A 21873-nucleotide genomic window follows, 5' to 3' on the forward strand; every position below is an offset into this window, starting at 1 on the left:
AATTTGAGGAGACTTTTTAAAAAAAATACCAAATTCCAAATTAAAAAGTACTGATAAAAATCAACACATTATAAGAAAAGAAATAAAACTAAATGACTAAATTTTACAAGTAGTCAAGTGCCACATTACAAAATTCACTTAAAAATGTAACATTTTAATTAATAAATGAATTTTGTGCATCTACAATTGTTCTTTTCATATATAATATGCTGTGTATGTTTGGCTGCATTCATATTCATCCACTTGACCTAGCAATATTTATTGATAGGTGTCTCATTTCCCATTTCAAAATATCACCTTTGCATAACTCAAGTTTGGGGTCTGTTTCTGCGTTGTTTATTTCTTTCCACTGGTCTATTTGTCTCTGCACTAAATCAACATTATTGTAATTGCTTAGCTTTATAATAAATGCTTAAATTTATTAAACATTAATTTATAACATTTATTTGATTTAAATCTTTCACTTTTGTCTTTATTTTTCAAGATAGTCTTTGGGTATCCATGGTCCTTTTCATTTCCATATAAATTTTGAATTGGCTTATCAGATACCAAGAGAACTACTTCTGGGATGTTAATTGAGAGAAGACTGAAACTACAGATCAAATTTGGGACATCTTAACACTATGTCTAAGGGATATGTTAAGGGATGGAAAGGTGTAACTAGAGTATGGGATGTTGGACTTCAAGATTTCTGAGATGCAATCACATTATATAAGGTTAACATAGATTGAGTCTCCTAATCTATGAATGTAGCTTTACTTCCATCTCCTTAGATAATCTTTAATTTCTCTCATTATAATCATGTAGTGTTTGTTGTAGAGAGCTTATACATCTTTTGTTAGATTTATTTCTAGATATTTGCTATAATAAAGGGAATCTTTTTAATTTTTTTAAAGTTTTTAAAATTGTTTCTAGTACTTAGTAACAAAAATTGATTTTTGTAAATTAAAGCTCTGCCTGCATGTTTAGTCATGTCCAACTCCCACCAGGCTCCTCTGTCCTTGGGATTCTCCAGGCAAGGATACTGGAGTGGCTTGTCATCCCTCCTCCAGGGGATCTTTTTTGCCAGGGACTGAACTTGCATCTCCTTCAGCTCCTGCATTGGCAGGTGGATTCTTACCATAGCACCACCTGGGAAGCCCCTTGTTAAGCTATCTTTAAAAACAATACAAATAGCTTATCTGTAGATTCTTTTGATTTTTCTGGGTATGTTACATGATCAGGAAATAATCACCTTCTTAATCACCTTCTTATTTCTCCATTTCCAACTATTGTGATTCTTATCTCTTATTCTGGCATTTTTCCTCTGGCTAGACCCTCTTCTATAATGTTGACTAGACTTGATGAGGGCTATACTTATCTCATTTCCATTATCAGGAGAGCAGTGTTCAATATTTCACTACCAAATATTATTTTTAAATAATTTTTCATTGATGCTATTCCTTTTTATTCCTTTTCATATTAAATGTTCCCCTTGATTTTGTTTGCTAAAATTAAAAAAAAAATTAATGGGCATGTGTTGACTATTTTATTCAGAATTTCATAAGTTCTAACTGGAGGTTCTTATTTTTGAAATGAAAAATAAAAGAGTCCCATTTCCTGGGCCACTCATCTCTGGCAGACTTTGAACACCAATTAAGTCTGAGCAACTTTCTGCTCGAGTCTCTTGGTCCTTTACTGCCTCACATGTGAATCTGTAAATAAGGAAAAATGGATCAGGATGTAGAGCCTACCTTAGTGCCGTCCCCTTCTTCTCCAGATCACAGCCCCTAAAGTCTATTCAATTTGGTTGCCCTCTCATGCCTTCAAATATGTTTGTTTGTTTGTTTTTGACTCAACTAGTCATTCTTAGCAGAAGGATTCATGCAGGTGAATCTCTCATAGCCTGTAGCAGAAATCTGAATTTTGTCTTTGTTATAAACAATGTAAGTCATTTTTCTCACCTCACAACTTATTATTGATGGTGTATGCAAATTAAGAATATTGTCAAACTTGAAAATACCTCTGTAAAGTCTTGTTCACATATGAGCTGTTAGATTTGAAAATTTTTCCACTGATGAACAATGCCCGGTACATTTCATACCCTGTTTCTTTTGTACAACCTACACATTTCTTGGGCTGGATGCCCTGGACATATTCCTGTGATGATCTGACCTCTGCCCCTGCACTTTTCCATCATGACTTTGGATACATCTGCACGGTAGGTGGTAGAAGTATTCCTGGAAGCCATTCCTACATCAGAATTGTTAGCAGGAGCTTAACTGTACGTGGAAGTGACTACAAACTACAGAGATATATTCCATTAAGTCCAAATGAAATATTTCCTCTATTCAAGTTCTTCTTAACTAGCTCCCAAAACACTTGTATCCATTCCAAAAACTGATACAAGGAGAAGTATGATGGAAGAAAGTTGGATTAGAAGACAGGACTCTTTTTTTTTAAGCTGTTATTGTCTTTATTTTGTCCATGAGGGAACTGAAGCACAGATAGATTAAGAAATGTACACAAGGTCAAATATATACAAGAAAGACCCTGAGTGGATTGAAACCCAATCATTCTGATTTCGAACCTCAAGAGCTTAAATACTGTGCTGTATGACAAACCAAATAATCCATGGTAGAAGATGTTCATAGCTTAATGGATGATCAAGCTCAGGCTGGGAGCACAAAAGAAAGGAGGGGTTCAGGAAAAGCCTTATCAAGAAGTCTATTTTTCTATGGTTTCAAAGAATGAGAGGTATTTTGACTGACAGTGATGGACAAAGAGGTGTCGAGGGGTAGAAAATTGTCTGAGTAAAGGCAGAGGGCAGGAGAAGACACCATGACGTGTCGGGGAAACAGCAAAAGGAGACAGTACTCTTAATCCATACATTCCAGTGGGGACAGAATCACCTCACAGACCAACAGGCAGTGCAGCAGGGGTGAAACATCTTACTCTTTTGAAATTTATAAAGTAGAAATATACACAAACTACATAACGTGGTCCACTGGTGGGAACTTTTTGGAGATTCGCAACAATTTGAAAAAACTCACATATAAACTGCATAGACTAGACATACGAAAAAAATTAAGATGAAGGTATGTCATGAATACATAAAATGTATGCATTAAATAGAATAGATATACCATAAAATATCTACAAATTGATTATAGAAAGTTAATATTTATCAAAACTTCCATACACAATCGCAGACCATACATGGTGCCATTCCCAGCTATGAGAAATGTAAACATAATGATGCAGTATTAAATCATAACTGTATAAATTTAACTAGAGTAAATACTGTTCCAACAACACAAGAGAAGACTCTACACATGGACATCACCAGATGGTCAACAAAAAATCAGATTGTTTATATTCTTTGCAGCCAAAGATGGAGAAGCTCTATACAGTCAGCAAAAACAAGACTGGGAGCTGACTGTGGCTCGGATCATGAACTCCTTATTGCCAAATTCAGACTTAAATTGAAGAAAGTAGGGAAAACCACTAGACCATTCAGGTATGACCTAAATCAAATCCCTTATGATTATACAGTGCAAGTGAGAAATAGATTTAAGGGCCTAGAATGATAGAGTGCCTGATGAACTACAGACGGAGGTTAGTGACATTGTACAGGAGACAGGGATCAAGACCATCCCCATGGAAAAGAAATGCAAAAAAGCAAATTGGCTGTCTGGGGAGGCCTTACAAATAGCTGTGAAAAGAAGAGAAGTGAAAAGCAAAGGAGAAAAGGAAACATATAAGCATCTGAATGCAAAGTTCCAAAGAATAGCAAGGAAAGATAAGAAAGCTTTCCTCAGTAATCAATGCAAAGAAATAGAGGAAAACAACAGAATGGGAAAGACTAAAGATCTCTTCAAGAAACTTAGAGATACCCAGGGAACATTTCATGCAAAGATGGGCTCGATAAAGGACAGAAATGGTATGGACTGAACAGAAGCAGAAGATATTAAGAAGAGGTGGCAAGAATACACAGAAGAACTGTACAAAAAAGAGCTTCATGACCAAGATAATCATGATGGTGTGATCATTCACCTAGAGCCAGACATCCAGGAATGTGAACTCAAGCAGGCCTTAGAAAGCATCACTACAAACAAAGCTAGTGGAGGTGATGGAATTCCAGTGGAGCTATTTCAAATCCTCAAAGATGATGCTGTGAAAGTGCTGCACTCAATATGTCAGCAAATTTGGAAAACTCAGCAGTGGCCACAGGACTAGAAAAGGTCAGTTTTCATTCCAATCCCAAAGAAAGGCAATGCCAAAGAATGCTCAAACTACTGCACAATTGCACTCATCTCACATGCTAGTAAAGTAATGCTCAAAATTCTCCAAGCCAGGCTTCAGCAATATGTGAACCGTGAACTTCCTGATGTGCAAGCTGGTTTTAGAAAAGGCAGAGGAACCAGAGATCAAATTGCCAACATCTGCTGGATCATTGAAAAAGCAAGAGAGTTCCAGAAAAACATCTGTTTCTGGTTTATTGACTATGCCAAAGCCTTTGACTGTGTGGATCACAATGAACTGTGCAAAATTCTGAAAAAGATGGGAATACCAGACCACCTGACCTGCCTCTTGAGAAACCTATATGCAGGTCGCGAAGCAACAGTTAGAACTGGACATGGAACAACAGACTGGTTCCAGATAGGAAAAGGAGTATGTCAAGGCTGTATATTGTCACCCTGCTTATTTAGCTTCTATGCAGAGTACATCATGAGAAATGCTGGAATGGAAGAAGCACCAGCTGGAATCAAGATTGCCAGGAGAAATATCAATAACCTCAGATATGCAGATGACACCACCCTTATGGCAGAAAGTGAAGAGGAACTAAAAAGCCTCTTGATGAAAGTGAAAGAGGAAATTGAAAAAGTTGGCTTTAACGTTCAGAAAACGAAGATCATGGCATCTGGTCCCATCACTTCATGGGAAATAGATTTGGGGCTCCAAAATCACTGCAGATGGTGACTGCAGCCATGAAATCAAAAGACGCTTACTCCTTGGAAGGAAAGTTATGACCAACCTAGATAGCATATTCAAAAGCAGAGACATTACTTTGCCAACAAAGGTTCATCTAGTCAAGGCTATGGTTTTTCCTGTGGTCATGTATGGATGTGAGAGTTGGACTGTGAAGAAAGCTGAGCGCCGAAGAATTGATGTTTTTGAACTGTGGTGTTGGAGAAGACTCTTGAGAGTCCCTTGGACTGCAAGGAGATCTAACCAGTCCATTCTAAAGGAAATCAGTCCTGGGTGTTCTTTGGAAGGAATGATGCTAAAGCTGAAACTCCAGTACTTTGGCCACCTCATGCGAAGAATTGACTCATTGGAAAAGGCTCTGATGCTGGGAGGGATTGGGAGCAGGAGGAGAAGGGGACAACAGAGGATGAGATGGCTGGATGGCATCACCGACTCAATGGATGTGAGTTTGAGTGAACTCCAGGAGTTGGTGATGGACAGGGAGGCCTGGGGTGCTGCAATTCATGGGGTCTCAAAGAGTCAGACACTACTGAGCGACTGAACTGAACTGAACTGAAATACTGTACTAAGGTATAGTTTCGTAGCCACCTCCCACTACTATTGTGTGAGCTCAAGTGTTGCAAGTGTCTGCTTAAAATGCTCCTCTGATGCAATTTATCTCCATTGGAGCAGTTGGTAGGTTCAAGCAAATTGTGTATCCAAGTAAAAAGTGATCACTCTGCATCTTCAAACCAATAATACAATGTCTGTATGAATTGGTAAATATCAGAAGCAGTAAGAACCAGCTACCGTTGCGGGGCTTTAGGAAAAGAAGATAAGAATGCTGAGATAATAAACAGAAGGCCATCTCCGTTTTACATAATAGTGAAGCAGGAATGTGCAGGATCAAAATATGAGTGAAAACAAAAGGATGTAGATATATACACTTCAGATTCCTACTCTGTTAACAGATCTCAGACATAGAATTATTATTATTCCACTCCAATTAAAATACAGTATTATACTGTTCTTGGCTATCTTGATTTTTATGAATGATTGTTTTCTACAACCGAATGTGCTTCATGGTCATGACACCCATTTTAATGATATAAAGCATTATAACCAGTAGGTCTCAGGAGACATTTCTATGTAGAGTTTAACTGAACTTTATATTTGACTCTGTCCTTGAATTTCAATTGAATTTTGCTCAAGGCCTTTTTGTAAAGACACATTGCTTACATATGGAAGAAAGAGCCAAGCTAGGAAGAGAGAACTCATATTTTAAAAGAAAGAAAAAGGGTCATTTTTGCGATACAGAACATTTCAAAATAGATTAAGGGTAGGTTCCATCTGCTTTAAATTGCTACTGGAGAATGGTAGAATACAGCTTACCCTTCTTGCCAATGGGCCCAGTCTTGCCAATATTGCCTTGATCTCCTACATCACCCAGTTCTCCCTTAACTCCTGAAAAGCAAAATGTGTCATCTTTATATCTTAAGGTTTTATCTTCCTTTTAATGATATGCTTAACATATGATATTCACTTGAAGGAAATACTTAAAAGTGCATTCTTCTATCTGCAATATATAATGTATATTCTTTGCTATATCACCTATTTTAATAGCATTATAATGTATGCACTAAAATTAAAGTGTGAGTGAGTATGACTCCTGGGTTTGATGATATTAAAATGCTTACAGAGTCAATATTTCTAAAGAACTTGAGCAGAGGATGTTTAATCTAAAGGTCAGATAAAGGACTGAGTGAAAAAATTATTGTATTTTATTCTAATTCTATTCCTCCTGAGATCCATTTTAGCTTCATGGGATTCTATTTCCTCACTACCTTAAAATAAGATTTGACTATCTTACCATTTTTTTAAAAAGGGAGCAAATGCACAATAATAAAACCTAATAATCAAAGGAACATCAAAGATTGTTCCACCATATTTTTATTTTTAAAAAATATATATATATAATCAGGAATTCCTGAGTTCCTACAAAATTATTATTAATTTGGGTTTTTAATCTGTGATTATCTAAAAAATAGTTACCAGTTGTAAAGCTGTCTATATGTGAGAATAATTCTGCAGTTGATTGTACATATTTCTTCCCAATCCAGGGATCTGATCATGTCTCTTACATTTCCTGCATTGGCAGGTGAGTTCTTTACCACCGGCAGCACCAGGGAAGCCTATTTTCAGACTAAGAAGAGTTTAAGTCAGCATTTCTCAAACTGAGGCCTCAAAAGCCAAGAGTCTGCTTCTCTTTAAATTACTGAAGATATGAAAATCAGTGGTCCAGGGCCACCACCTTGCAGCAGTTGGCAAGGAACGGTTCTAGCATTCAGGACACACACACACACATCACAATGCAGAAGCTGTATTTTGTCAAGGTTAAGTCTTGTCTTGTGATGAAAACATTCACAAAAATCCTTTGTGTTATTCTCATTTTCTTTGCTTGTATCTCTCCATGAATACCCCACCACTTGCTGGGAGATCTTGGGGAAAAGTGAGTAAATCCATGGATCAGACAGTTCTTTCTGTTCTTTCTTATCTTCCTCCTCACACTCTAAACCAGAGCTGCTTAGTGTGGCTTCTGAGAAGAGACACAGCAATTAACAAAGCTGTATTTCTAACACTAATGGTTTCTCAGATAGTCCCAGAGACTGCTATGCTCCAGAATTCCCAGGGTGTTCCTCTTTCATCGGCCCTAACGACGCAGCCTGAGAACTGTGTCTGAGTCTTGCTGACAAGCAATCTCATGGGAACTCTCTGGTTGTGACTAAATTCACATGTGAAATACAGTTCATGACTCTTTGGAGCAGAGGGTGTTATGGAAGCTGCTAAACTCCCAGGCCAAGTCCTGTATAGAGAAAAGTGTCAAAGTCACGTCGGGTCACCTACCTTTTGGCCCCATGCGTCCCACTTTGCCAAGCTTTCCCTCCTCTCCTGGATCTCCTTTTTCACCATCATCTCCTTTTGAAATGAAAAATGAATGAGTGGAGTAGCTCAAATAGTAACATAAGCACAGATTCCCCAGGAGAAACTGAACGTGGTTAGAATTCATCTCTCAGCTCAGTGCTTGCCTTACAGCTTCAAGGTGATTATGCCTAATAGGTACACGTGAACTAGACACTCAGAGATAGAGAAGACACTCCTGTTAACTTTTTTCTTTCACTTTTCCCTTGTTGTTGGAGGAGGTAATCAAGAGGTGACCGTTGGTTGACCAGCAAGCTAGACCCTAGCTCCTCACCCTCTCCCTTGTCCGTGGAATGTACATTCCAGCCTGTTTGCATAGCTCAAGCCATTTCAAGGATGCAGCCTTGAGACAATAACGTGTTGAAATCACCAAGGCTGAAAACATGACTGAGCCCAGTTAAGACATCTATGTAAATAAACCTTTAAAATTCTGGTGGGTGAGTGCAGAGATCTACTTGTCTTAAGGCTGCTCAAGACGAATCTTGAAACTTTCGTTGTTTATGAAACATTCCACCCACCAATTTGGAGTGCGCTGCCTTTCTTTTTCATTCCTTGCCCTCCTTGTATGGGGACATGTTCAAATTTCACTGAGGAAATTCCCCAAATTGCAAACCAACACACATCCAACTTGGTATTTAAAGAAATATCCTTGTTGGTAAAACCCTGAGAAGTTTGCTTGGCCTGGAAAATCTTTATTCTTGCTGGAGAATCTGGCAAATTATGGAAGCATGTGCATGTATATACATCCATATACATGCATATCAATGTATTATATGTATAAATATATGTATTTATATATTTTATATATTTATATATATATAAATATATATTATTTATTTATTTATATATTTTATATATAAAAATATATATAAATATATATAATTTATATATATACATAAATTGTGTAATTGTGTAATTGTGTGATATATATATTTATATATTTTATATATTTATATATATATATAAATATATTTTTTAAATTTATTTATATATTATATATATATATATAAACATATATATATATTCAATATATATATACATAAATTGTGTAATTGTGTAATTTTTTTATTTATTTATATATTATATATATATATTCAATATATATATACATAAATTGTGTAATTGTGTAAATATTTTTTATTTATTTATATATTATATATATATATATATATTCTATATATATACATAAATTGTGTAATTGTGTAATATATATATATAAATATATATAATTTATATATATATAAATTGTGTAATATGTGTATATGTGTCCATGCTCAGTTGTGTCCATCTGGAAAGCCCATATATATTTACTGCTCTCTGACTTGAGAATCACAGATGCTTAAGAATCCCAAAATCATAGGCATGGACCTAGAAGGTAAGAACAGAAAACTAGCCAGGAGTGGGGAACAGCTGCAAAGCAGGTCAGTGTGAGCAGTGACCATTCTAGTCACAGGTGGGTCGAGCTCTAGCAGTTCACCAGTCAACAAGGACTGAATGAGTGGTTTGGTGGAAGGTGTCCTAAACTGTGACCCAGGAATCCTGACTTTATGTCGTGTTAGTCACTGATGGGTTAAGCAAATTTGCAAAAGTCAGTGACTGAGCTTATTGGCTTTGGTATGAGATCAATCTGGAGTTTCTCAGCTGTAGTATTCAGTATCTGGAGAAAGTTGAATATGTGACTTCATTTTATGAGCCTCATTTTTGTCTTCTATTAATGGAACTAATAACATCTAGTAAAGAAGGCTCCTGAGAAATTTAAGTTAGATACTATGTGTAAAAGGAGTGCTTCCCTGGTAGTCAACAGTAAAGAATCTGTCTGCCAATTCAGGAAATGCAGGTTATATCCCTGGGTTGGAAAGATCCCCTAGAGAAGGGAATGGCCACCCACTCCAGTACTCTTGCCTGGAAAATCCCATGGACAGAGGAACCTGGCAGGCTATAGTCCATGGGGCCAAAAAAGAATCAGACACAACTTAGCAACTAAACAACAAAAATGCAGAAAAGACTGAAACATTGCGTACACCTGAAACTAACACGACATTGTTAATCAACTATTCTCCAGTATATAATAAAAAATTTAAAAAGACCCAGAATGTAATGATGCTTAGAAGTGGTGGTGGCTTTTGTTCTTTCCTTTATAGTTCAGTTTCACCACCCTTCAAGTGGGGATAATCACCGTCCTCCTCAACTCTCCCAGTGTATTAGGATCAACAAGGAAGGCATGTGAATCTGCTTTGAAAATAAAAAGCACAACCCACAATATTATTAAGACCAGCTACCTGCCTTATCACCACAGCAATCTCAGGACAGGAAGGAGTCCTGGTCATCTCCAGTGGAAAGTGGTAGATAAGAGACTTCAAAAAACAAAAATGAAATTCCTGGGATTAGATTAGATTAGTGTGGGAGAGAGAATGTTGAGACATTTATTTATCCAGAAAAAGCAAAATCAGCCATTCTCTAATTTTTTTCTGAGAACAGAATGTTTAAATGAAAGCATAGCAAAGTACGGAACAGGTTAGATTTCCAGATCATGGGACTGGTCAGGCACTGGAACCCTGCACACATGAAACTCTAGTATCTCCTTCAGGGGAAGGCTTTCAGAAAAAAATTCACAGGTGATTAGTGTGATTAGGCCAGTGACATGACGTGGATGAACTAGATGGCATTTCTCTAGCTACAGTTATTAGTGAACGTTTATTGAGCAATTATAATGTGTGCCAGCACTATGCTAATGTGCTCATCACAGCAATTCTAGGAGACAGAAAGGATTGCTGCTCCATTTTATGGATGGAAAAACTGAGACTCACTGAGATTAAGTTGTGACCCTATTGCCATAGAACTTGTGAGTGGCAGAACTAGGATTCAACAATACGTCTGTCTCTGGCCCTCTGGATCCCTACTAAAAAAAATTTGTCCCTTCTGCTCTGCTGCTGCTGCTAAGTCGCTTCAGTCATGTCTGAGTCTGTGCGACCCCATAGACAGCAGCCCATCAGGCTCCCCCGTCCCTGGGATTCTCCAGGCAAGAACACCGGAGTGGGTTGCCATTTCCTTCTCCAATGCATGAAAGTGAAAAGTGAAAGTGAAGTCGCTCAATCGTGTCCGACCCTCAGCGACCCCATGGACTGCAGCCTACCAGGCTCCTCTGTCCATAGGATTTTTCCAGGCAAGAGTACTGGAGTGGGTTGCCGTTGCTTTCTCCACCCTTCCACTCTAGAATTGTGCAGTTCTTAGCAGATTGTGGATTTTATAGAAGTTGACGCTGCACCAGATTTTTCAAGGAGAACAGGGGAGATGCAGAAAGTGAATTTTTTGTTCCTCTTTAAGTAAGAAAGAGAGTGGGGAAGACAAAACCAGCTCAATGTCTCAGTGACTTAATTCATAGGGAATGTATCCTTGAGGCAATTTACTATAAGTGAGATCTGGCTCTGCCACTCATGAGCTGAGGGACCTCTGGAAGCCCTTGACCTTGGACCTTGTTTCACTCATTTGTAGAATGCCAGAATAATGCCCTTTTCAGAGAGTTTTGGTTCAGGTAAAATTAGAAAAGTATTTCCTTCAGGAAGCTCTCTCTGACTCCCGCAGGCTGTACTAAATTCTCCTTAAAGTACCACCTTCTATGCATCTGTTCATCCATGCTGTGTGTTTATCTGTTTATCCTTTATACTCGTCTGTGACCTGTGGGATCCCTGGGGTCTTGAGTGATTCTTCCAGTACCCCCAAAACTTAGCAAAGTGCTTGACTCTGGAGCTTAATAAATATAGTTGAACCGGATATGTTTTATGAGCCATAAAACAAATAGAGTGATAATGTTTATTGAATATTAAGCACCAAAGAGTTCCTAGTCCTAGACCTGCATTCTGTCATTTGAGCTCCACAACAACCTCTGAGATGGATATCTCCCTTTTACAGAAGAGAAAATGAGGTCAAAAAGAGGTTAAATAACTTCCCAAGGTCACATCGATCATAAGTAATAAAGCTAGAATTCAAACCAGGGGAAAATGCCTTCAAAACAAATGTTCTGAACAATGTGTATGATTGGGAACAAATTTCTGTTCCAACATTTCTGGGTCTGGGGATTGTTATTCCGAAACAATGAGGCTTCCTTGATGGCTCAGTGGTGAATAATCCGTCTGTCAATGCAGGAGGGAGAAGGAAACGACAACCCACTCCAGTGTTCTTGCCTGCAGAATCCCGGGGACAGTGGAGCCTGGTGGGCTGCCGTCTATGGGGTCGCACAGGGTCAGACATGACTGAAGCAATTTAGCAGCACCAGCAGCAATGCAGGAGATGCAGGAGATGCTGGTTCAATTCCTGGGTTGGGAAAATCCCCTGGAGAAGGAAATGGCAACCCACTCCAGTATTCTTGCCTGAAAAATCTCATGGACAGAGGAGCCTGGCAGGCTATAGTCCCTGCAATCGCAAAAGAGTTGCGCATGACTTGGTGACTAAACAACAATTCTGCACAATTAGACCAAAGATGCATGTCTGGCTCACCAAAAGGCAAGATCAAACGCAGGCAGGTGTGTGCTTTTCTGAATCATAAAACCACACTAATAGGAATTATTAGTGCCATGATTATTTCTCCTCTCTCCCTTCTTGTAAGCTTTCCCATTCATTTTCAAGCAAGTACTTAACTGGAGGCAGCCAGATGAGTGACTTAGTCATCTGCTGCTCCCTGGTGGTTGCTGATAGAGACCTGGGAGGGTGAAAATAGGATTATTATCCTTTTGACCTGTATGCCTGAATCCCCGCCTGGTGGTGAGAGTGCTGCTGGCTGCTATGAAGTAAACAACTTGTCCCCTTGCCTTGAGCTTGGGCTCCAGCTTCATTTGATCTTTGGGACTTGTTTTAATGAGAACAGAAGAGAAGCATAAAAGCAAGCTTTGGAAAGGATCCCCACATGGCTCACAGTTGTCTGCTTTTATCCTCTTGGCAATATTTCATTGGATTAGTAGGGCAATTTAGACTTACTTTCCTTCTTTTAAAAATAGCCACTTTACATTTAAAAATTAAATGAAAAGCTATCAACTGTAATGAACTCATTTCAATTTTACAAAAATGATTTGTTTCAGCCCCCCGCCCCAGGCCACCAGCTTGCTGAGGTAATCTCTCCAGCATAATTCCAGCAGAGCACACAGTTGAGCAATTTTTCTTTAGGTACAATTTTTTTTTCCCCAACAAGCAAAAAGTCTTTTAAAATTAAATTCTAGTTTGAAATGAAGTAGCTGAGCCTAGGTCATTACCCCCTGCTCAAAGGAAGTAATTATTAAAAATTAGAGAATTCGTTTTGTAAATGCTAAAGAAAATTCACAGGAAGTTTTGTACTTTTTCCACTGCCAGAATAATGTTATATATGATGGGGGTGGGGATGGGGGACATTAACAGTCTTTCTCCTGGTTTCAGGATGATTCAAGGGCATTACATGTATTCCTAATATTACTACATCAGCTCCACCTCAGATCATCAGGCATTAGATCTCAGAGGTTGGGGACCCCTGGTCTAAATGGTTTTATACTTGAACTGGTACCGATTGGTTAATGGGAGCCAATAAGAGAAGATTATCTTTAGATATATAAATATATTTCTTTAAGGAAAAGATTAAAGATAATATTAAATATTATTATTAAAGATTATCTTTAATTTAAAACCAGGCATGACTTGCTGATTCCCCCAAAGATAGCACTGGGGGATAGTGTAGTGAGATTACAGATCTATGGTGACATTTTTTATCACAGCACTCTTTCTTCATTTGAGATTCTAAGGGGCAATTTTCTTCATTTTTTTTTTTTTTAAATGAGCAGGTATGATTTCTAAAAAACAGTATTTTCCCCATCTTCATGGCCGGGAGGCATGCTATCTGTGGATAAGGGAGATCCTGACCTTGGTCAACCTTGCTTAAGAAAAATAAACAATATGTTTCTCCATGATTAGTAAAGAGATGGCGGTAGCACACAGGTTCTCTAAGATATCTTTCTGAGATGCTTCCCTAACATTACGTCACTTCCTTATGATGAATGTGCATGAAATAAGAGCATTCTTGTAAACAGCCAACACTTTTCCTAACACATTTAAAATGTTCACAGGGACCTCCTTGCTGGTCCAGTGTTTAAGAATCTGCCTTGCAATGCAGGGAACATGGGTTTGATCCTTGGTGGGCAACCTAAGATTCCACATGCCACAGAGAAACTAAGCCCGTGCACCACAACTAGAGAATTCATGCACCACATCGAATATCCTGCTTGCAGCAACGAAGACCTGAATACAGTCAAATAAATAAATAAATACTAAAACATTCACAAAATATTGCTTGTACCTGTCCAGAGGAGGAATATGGTTACAAAAGAACCATGTTCAGGAAACTGCATGCCTTCAAGGAGAAAAGCTGTCCCAGGGAGAATCTTACATGAAAGGTAACAGCTTTTGATCAAGGTGAAATTTTCAAGGGGCTCAGTCTTAAGAACCATGTCTATTCAAGTTGAATGTAGCAATGGGGCCATCATTTAGGTTTCCTCCAGAAGCTTGATGCAATGGATAGAACAGGAGTTTCATAGTCTATTATGGGCTGAATTGTATCCTTTCTCCAAAATTAAGTGAGCACTGAAGAACTGATGCTTTCAATTGTGGTCTTGGAGAAGACTCTTGAGTCCCTTGGACTGCAAGGAGATCAAACCAGTCAGTCCTAAAGGAAATCAACCCTGAATATTAACTGGAAGGACTGATTCTGAAGCTGAAGCTCTAATACTTTGGCCACCTGATGCGAAGAGCCAACTCATTGGAAAAGACCCTTATGGTGGGAAAACTGAAGGCAAAAGAAGGGGGCAGCAGAAGATGAGACAGTTAGATAGCATCAGCAACTCAGTGGACATGAATTTGAGCAAACTCTGGGAGATAGTGGAGGACAGAAGAGCCTGGTGTGCTGCAGTCCATGAGGTCACAAAGAGTTGGACATGACTTAGAGACTGAACAACAACCATAACCCCAGAATCCATATGTTCAAGCCCTACATAGCACTTTAGAATGGGACTGTATTTGGAGATAAGGCCTTTAAAAAGGTGGTTCACTTAAATTGTGGCTTTTAGGGCAGTCAATCTAATCTGATTGGTGTCCTTATGAGAAGAGAAACTTGAACACACAAAGGAATATGAGGGATACTTGTGCTCATCCCTGACAAGGCTATGTAAGGACACAGTGAGAAGACAGCCATCTGTAAGCCAACGAAAGGGGTCTTGGCTAAAAGAGACTAAATCTGCCAACTCTTTGTCCTTGGACTTCCAGTCTCCAGAATGGTAAGACAATAAATTTCTGTTGCTCAAGCAACCTAGTTTGTGGTATTTTGTTATTGCAGTCCTAGCAAACTATTGGAGAAGGCAATGGCACCCCACTCCAGTACTCTTGCCTGGAAAAATCCCATGGATGGAGGAGCCTGGTAGACTGCAGTCCATGGGGTCGCTAAGAGTCGGACACGACTGTGTAACTTTCAAGTAGACAACCTGAGCGACTTCACTTTCACTTTCACTTTCATGCATTGGAGAAGGAAATGGCAACCCACTCCAGTGTTCTTGCCTGGAGAATCCCAGGGACAGGGGAGCCTGGTGGGCTGCCGTCTATGGGGTCGCACAGAGTCGGACACGACTGAAGCGACTTAGCAGCAGCAGCAGCAGCAGCAAACTATTAATAAATCATAGTCATGTGGGATCTAGTTCCCTGACCAGGGATGGAACCCCGGTCCCCAGCACCACTAGACCACCAGGGAAGTCCTCGTTCCTCCTTTCTGTCTCCCATCTTGATGCTTATTTTTTCTCACATCCATCCTTTCTTTTTCCTTCCATTTCTACTGCTGTTATTTTACCTCTTCCTGTCCTCATACACTAACCTTGCAAGTGAGCACTAAATGGTCTCCACAGTCTTTTATTCCCTGGTGATTCCAAGTGCCTAGAACTGTGTCTTTTCAATACATAGTTGTTGAAATACTGGTTTCTTTGACACTGAACTTCAGTTTTTCAAACCACTGTGCAAACTTAATCTTTATAAAATCACATTTTCATTATAAAACTGCCCTATTCAAAACATTTCAGCAGTTCCTCTGTGTTTCTAGGTCAGGTCCAAACTAATTAGTCTAGTGTTTGGACTTTCACAGACTGGCAGGAGTAGAACTTTCTGGCATTATTTTTTGACACTGACCTGTATAACCTTCTATTCCTGCCCAATGTGTCTGTTCATTGTTCATTAAATGTCTTTCAATGTGTGTCTCCATTGAAAGGCACAAGTATTTCTCTCTATTTGAAATTCATCTCCTAGGAAAAAGTTATAAAATAAAAGACTTATATGACTATATGAGAAATTTAAAGTTTTTATATGATAAAAGATGCCACATAAATATATAAAGTTTACCAACAAAAATATGATAACAAAAAAATCAAACACTAAGACATAAAAACAATATTTTTATCATACAAAAAGTTTTTGCAAATCACTTTCCAAAAAAGACAATAAATGAAATTAAAAGATTAAAATATAATCTAAAAATATTAACAGCAAATGATGGATGAAAATGTCCAGATTCCCTATTAGTCATAAAAACATATATCTGTGTAAATGTCTGTATCATATTTTGCCATCAGATTTAGTAATAATTTCAAAAGATTAATTGTATCTGAAGGTACCAGAGAGAGAAAACAAGGTCATTGTTTTTGGCAACATAAATTGTTACAACACTTTTGGAAAATAATCTATCGATAATGATTAAAATAAAAAATCCATACACTCTACCTTGAAAGGAAAATGAAAGTGTTAGTTGCTCAGTCACATCTGACTCTCTACGACCCCATGGACTCTAGCCCACCAGGCTCCTCTGTCCATGGAATTCTCCAGGCAAGAATACTGGAGTGGTTTGCCATTTCCTTCTCTGGGGGAATCTCCCTGACCCAGGGATGGAACCCGAGTCTTCTGCATTGTAGGCAGATTCTTCACCATTTGAACCACCAGGGATAGGAAACCTATTTTATGGGAATAACTATAAGAACAAATGTATGTCTGTATATATGCCTGCAGTGGTAAAAACAAAAAGCCATTAACAATCTGAAAGTTTATCATCATGAGACTAATGAAAATATGAGGAATGTTATGCAACTACTAAAAATAATGAAAGATCCCTGAATTAAGGAGTGAACTCCATGTTCTATTATCTGAAGAATGCCTTTTGGAAAGTCAGATGCACATGATCCGATTCAGAAGAAAGAACAAATAAACAGAAAAAATACAGAGAAAAGTTAATATCAAGCTATTAATGATGGTTACATGAGAGAATTGGATCTGAAAAGGAAGCCACAGTGAAAAGAGAGATCATTAGCTTTTTCTTTATGCATCTTTATTTTATACACATTTATACATGTTATATGTTACAACAAGCTTGAATTACTCTTGCAATTAAAAAAATAAATTGCAAATAATATAAAGGAATCATAGCCCTTTTCTCCTTTTATAAATCCTACCCATAAGTCTTGTCTCAAATTAAATTCTAAATTCTCTGAATTTATTGATGGAATTATTTCCTTGGAAACTCACCATCTGGTTCCTTGTTACTACTTTCTAATTGCTGCCTTGAAGTATTATTTTTAAATGCATTGTTATTTAAATTAAGAGTGTAAGTTCTTTGTGATAGGGGCAGACATTCTACACTTTGTTCTCAAGAGTTGTTCAGAACTGCACAATGTGCTCACTCATTCATTGCTTGAACACATATTTATTGAGTTTCTACCAGTTCCCAAGTTCTGGGCTGGATCCTAAGGATACAACACTGCCCCAGGCAAAACATGATCTAAGACTAAAAGTTTAGTAGGAAGAAGGCACCAAGCAAGGTCCTTTAACTGTCATGAAGTTATAAAAGGGAAATTACTGTGTATTTTGTTGGCAACTGACACAACTGAAGCGACTTAGCAGCAGCAGCAGCAACAATGATGTTGGAGAAGGCAATGGCACCCCATTCCAGTACTCTTGCCTGGAAAATCCTGTGGGTGGAGGAGCCTGGTAGGCTGCAGTCCATGGGGTCGCTAAGAGTCGGACATGACTGAGCGACTTCATTTTCACTTTTCACTTTCATGCATTGGAGAAGGAAATGGCAACCCACTCCAGTGTTCTTGCCTGGAGAATCCCAGGGACGGCGGAGCCTGGTGGGATGTCGTCTATGGGGTCGCACAGAGTCAGACAGGACTGAAGCGACTTAGCAGCAGCAACAATGATGTAGGGGTAAGGAGACTAGGGCCTTCCCTGATGGCTTAGCAGTAAAGAATCTCTCTGAAATGCGGGAGACACAGGAGATGTACAAGACATGGGTTCGATCTCTGGTTTGGGAAGATGCCCTGGAGAAGGAAATAGCAAACAACTCCACTATTCTTGCCTGGGAAATCGTATGGACAGAGGATCCTGGTGGGCTACAATCGATGGGGTCGATAAAGGATTAGACACGACCTGGTGACTAAACAACAACAAAAGAGACTCGGCTTTTATTCATCTGTACTGCTCTTTCCTCTGATGACAAAATAACCTATCAAATAAGAAAATAAAATGGAAGTGCTTTTCCTCTATTAATACACTAAACAATTGCAAGGTAATACTGGAATAGGTAGCCATTCCCTTTGTCAGGGGATCATCCCAGCTCAGGGATCCAACCCAGATCTCCTGCATTGCAGGTAGATTCTTTATCATCTGAGCTACGTGGAAAGTCCTTAAGGAGATACCTGTAATGTACTAGGGGCTTCCCTGATGGCTCCGTGGTAAAGAATCCGCCTGCAGAGCAGGAAATGCCAGTTCGAGCCCTCCATCAGGAAGATCCCCTGGAGGACAGCAGGGTAACCCATTCCAGTATCCTTGCCTGGAGAGTCCCAAGAACAGAGTGGCCTGGTGGGCTACAGTCCATAGGGTGGCAAAGAGTCAGACATGACTGAAGCACCTGAGCACGCATGCATATTGTATGAACTTATCTACTAATGATATCAACGTTAATAATGATAACAGCTAATGTTTATTGGGTGCTTACTATGGGCCAAGCCGGGATGTTAATATGCGTGGCCACGACGTCAACCAGTCTCTTCACTGTGTTTCATCAACTCCGAGAACCATAAACTTCATTTCTCCTTTACCTCACCCGTGTATAACCTAGCAAAGTAAAAGGAGATTCTCAAGAATCCTACAATCTTTCTTACTTGAAATACAAAGCACCTATCCTTTGTTTTCAGGCTTATCTACCTTAAAAAGATTTCCTCCTTGGAACCTTCAAGTCTTTTGCAGTCACTGCATGTCTGAGTAACAAGGAGGAAAACAACAGCAACTAACATTATCCTTAATGTCAAATACAACATTAAGCTTTGTGGGACAGCTTTTCTTCTGCCTGAACATACATTCAATATTTAAACGCACTCATAGCCAAGTCAGTAGAAACAAATGCAAGGAGGGTGTATCCAATCTGTCTAGACTGTGTGGTGACCCACAATGCAATGCAGTGGTGAAGAACAGGGCATGGGGGATCAGCACTCACAGGCTGTGAGAACTTAGCAACCCGCATCAACTCTTTCAGCCTCGGTTTCCTCAGTAAATCAGAACAGTGAAATATCTTCCTCAGATGCTGTGGAGATGAGTAAAGTGATGATACCTGCAAGGGCCACGTGGTACTGGAATGCAGTGAGTACTCGAGAAATATTACTGGGTTGGTAAAAAACATCATTGGGTTTTTTCATAAGATGTTATCAGATCAGATCAGATCAGTCACTCAGTCGTGTCCCCGACTCTTTTCGACCCCATGAATCGCAGCACGCCAGGCCTCCCTGTCCATCACCAACTCCCGGAGTTCACTGAGACTCGCCTCCATCGAGTCAGTGATCCCATCCAGCCATCTCCTCCTCTGTCGTCCCCTTCTCCTCCTGCCCCCAATCCCTCCCAGCATCACAGTCTTTTCCAATGAGTCAACTCTTCGCATGAGGTGGCCAAAGTACTGGAGTTTCAGCTTTAGCATCATTCCTTCCAAAGAAATCCCAGGGCTGATCTCCTTCAGAATGGACTGGTTGGATCTCCTTGCAGTCCAAGGGACTCTCAAGAGTCTTCTCCAACACCACAGTTCAAAAGCATCAATTCTTCGGCGCTCAGCCTTCTTCACAGTCCAACTCTCACATCCATACATGACCACAGGAAAAACCATAGCCTTGACTAGACGAATCTTTGTTGGCAAAGTAATGTCTCTGCTTTTGAATATGCTGTCTAGGTTGGTCATACTTTCCTTCCAAGGAGTAAGCGCCTTTTAATTTCATGGCTGCAATCACCATCTGCAGTGATTTTGGCGCCCAGAAAAATAAAGTCTGACACTGTTTCCACTGTTTCCCCATCTATTTCCCATGAAGTGATGGGACCAGATACCATGATCTTCATTTTTTGAATGTTGAGCTTTAAGCCAACTTTTTCACTCTCTACTTTCACTTTCATCAAGAGGCTTTTTAGTTCCTCTTCACTTTCTGCCATAAGGGTGGTGTCATCTGCATATCTGAGGTTATTGATATTTCTCCCAGCAATCTTGATTCCAGCTTGTGTTTCTTCCAGTCCAGCGTTTCTCATGATGTACTCTGCATATAAGTTAAATAAACAGGGTGACAATATACAGCCTTGACATACTCCTTTTCCTATTTGGAACCAGACTGTTGTTCCATGTCCAGTTCTAACTGTTGCTTCCTGAACTGCATACAAATTTCTCAAGAGGCAGATCAGGTGGTCTGGTATTCCCATCTCTTTCAGAATTTTCCATAGTTGATTGTGATCCACAGTCAAAGGCTTTGGCATAGTCAAGAAAGCAGAAATAGATGTTTTTCTGGAACTCTCTTGCTTTTTCCATGATCCAGCAGATGTTGGCAATTTGATCTCTGGTTCCTCTGCCTTTTCTAAAACCAGCTTGAACATCTGGAAGTTCACGGTTCATGTATTGCTGAAGCCTGGCTTGGAGAATTTTGAGCATTACCTTACTAGCATGTGAGATGAGTGCAATTGTGTGGTAGTTTGAGCATTCTTTGGCATTGCCTTTCTTTTGGATTGGAATGAAAACTGACCTTTTCCAGTCCTGTGGACACTGCTGAGTTTTCCAAATTTGCTGGCATATTGAGTGCAGCACTTTCACAGCATCATCTTTCAGGATTTGAAATAGCTCAACTGGAATTCTATCACCTCCACTAGTTTTGTTCATAGAGATGCTTCCTGAGGTCCATTTGACTTCACATTCCAGGATGTCTGGATATAGGTGAGTGATCACACCATTGTGATTATCTTGGTCATGAAGCTCTTTTTTGTACAGTTCTTCTGTGTATTCTTGCGATCTCTTCTTAATATCTTCTGCTTCTTTTAGGTCCATACCATTTCTGTCCTTTATCAAGCCCATCTTTGCATGAAATGTTCCTTTGCTATCTCTGATTTTCTTGAAGAGATCTCTAGTCTTTCCCATTCTGTTGTTTTCCTCTATTTCTTTGCATTGATCGCTGAAGAAAGCTTTCTTATCTCTTCTTGCTATTCTTTGGAACTCTGCATTCAGATGTTTATATCTTACCTTTTCTCCTTTGCCTTTAGCTTCTCTTCTTTTCACAGCTATTTGTAAGGCCTCCCCAGACAGCCATTTTGCTTTTTTGCATTTCTTTTCTATGGGAATGGTCTCGATCCCTGTCTACTGTACAATGTCACAAACCTCATTCCATAGTTCATCAGGCACTCTATCTATCAGATCTAGGCCCTTAAATCTATTTCTCACTTGCACTGTATAATCATAAGGGATTTGATTTAGGTCATACCTGAATGGTAGTGGTTTTCCCTACTTTCTTCAATTTAAGTCTGAATTTGGCAATAAGGAGTTCATGGTCTGAGCCACAGTCAGCTCCTGGTCTTGTTTTTGCTGACTGTATAGAGCTTCTCCATCTCTGG

General features: G+C 39.2%; 1 protein-coding gene across 3 annotated transcripts in view; it reads right to left on the reverse strand.

The window, feature by feature from the left end:
- The window catches only part of COLEC10 (collectin subfamily member 10), a 54161-nt gene that overhangs the window by 14208 nt on the left and 18080 nt on the right, over nucleotides 1-21873 (reverse strand). For 2 of the 3 annotated variants that reach the window (XR_002182286.2, XM_019974078.2), the window contains exons 2-3: nucleotides 7855-7926; nucleotides 6343-6414 (exon numbers count right to left, since the gene is read on the reverse strand). The exons of the other annotated variant lie outside the window; for it this stretch is intronic. Coding sequence is in view for 1 of the 2 variants with exons in the window: in XM_019974078.2 (XP_019829637.1) it covers nucleotides 6343-6414; nucleotides 7855-7926 (144 nt within the window). In the remaining variant the exon portion in view is untranslated. The remainder of the gene's footprint in view (nucleotides 1-6342; nucleotides 6415-7854; nucleotides 7927-21873) is intronic. 3 annotated transcript variants of the gene reach the window in all.

Source organism: Bos indicus, chromosome 14, assembly GCF_029378745.1.
Source record: "Bos indicus isolate NIAB-ARS_2022 breed Sahiwal x Tharparkar chromosome 14, NIAB-ARS_B.indTharparkar_mat_pri_1.0, whole genome shotgun sequence".
Lineage (NCBI taxonomy): Eukaryota > Metazoa > Chordata > Mammalia > Artiodactyla > Bovidae > Bos > Bos indicus.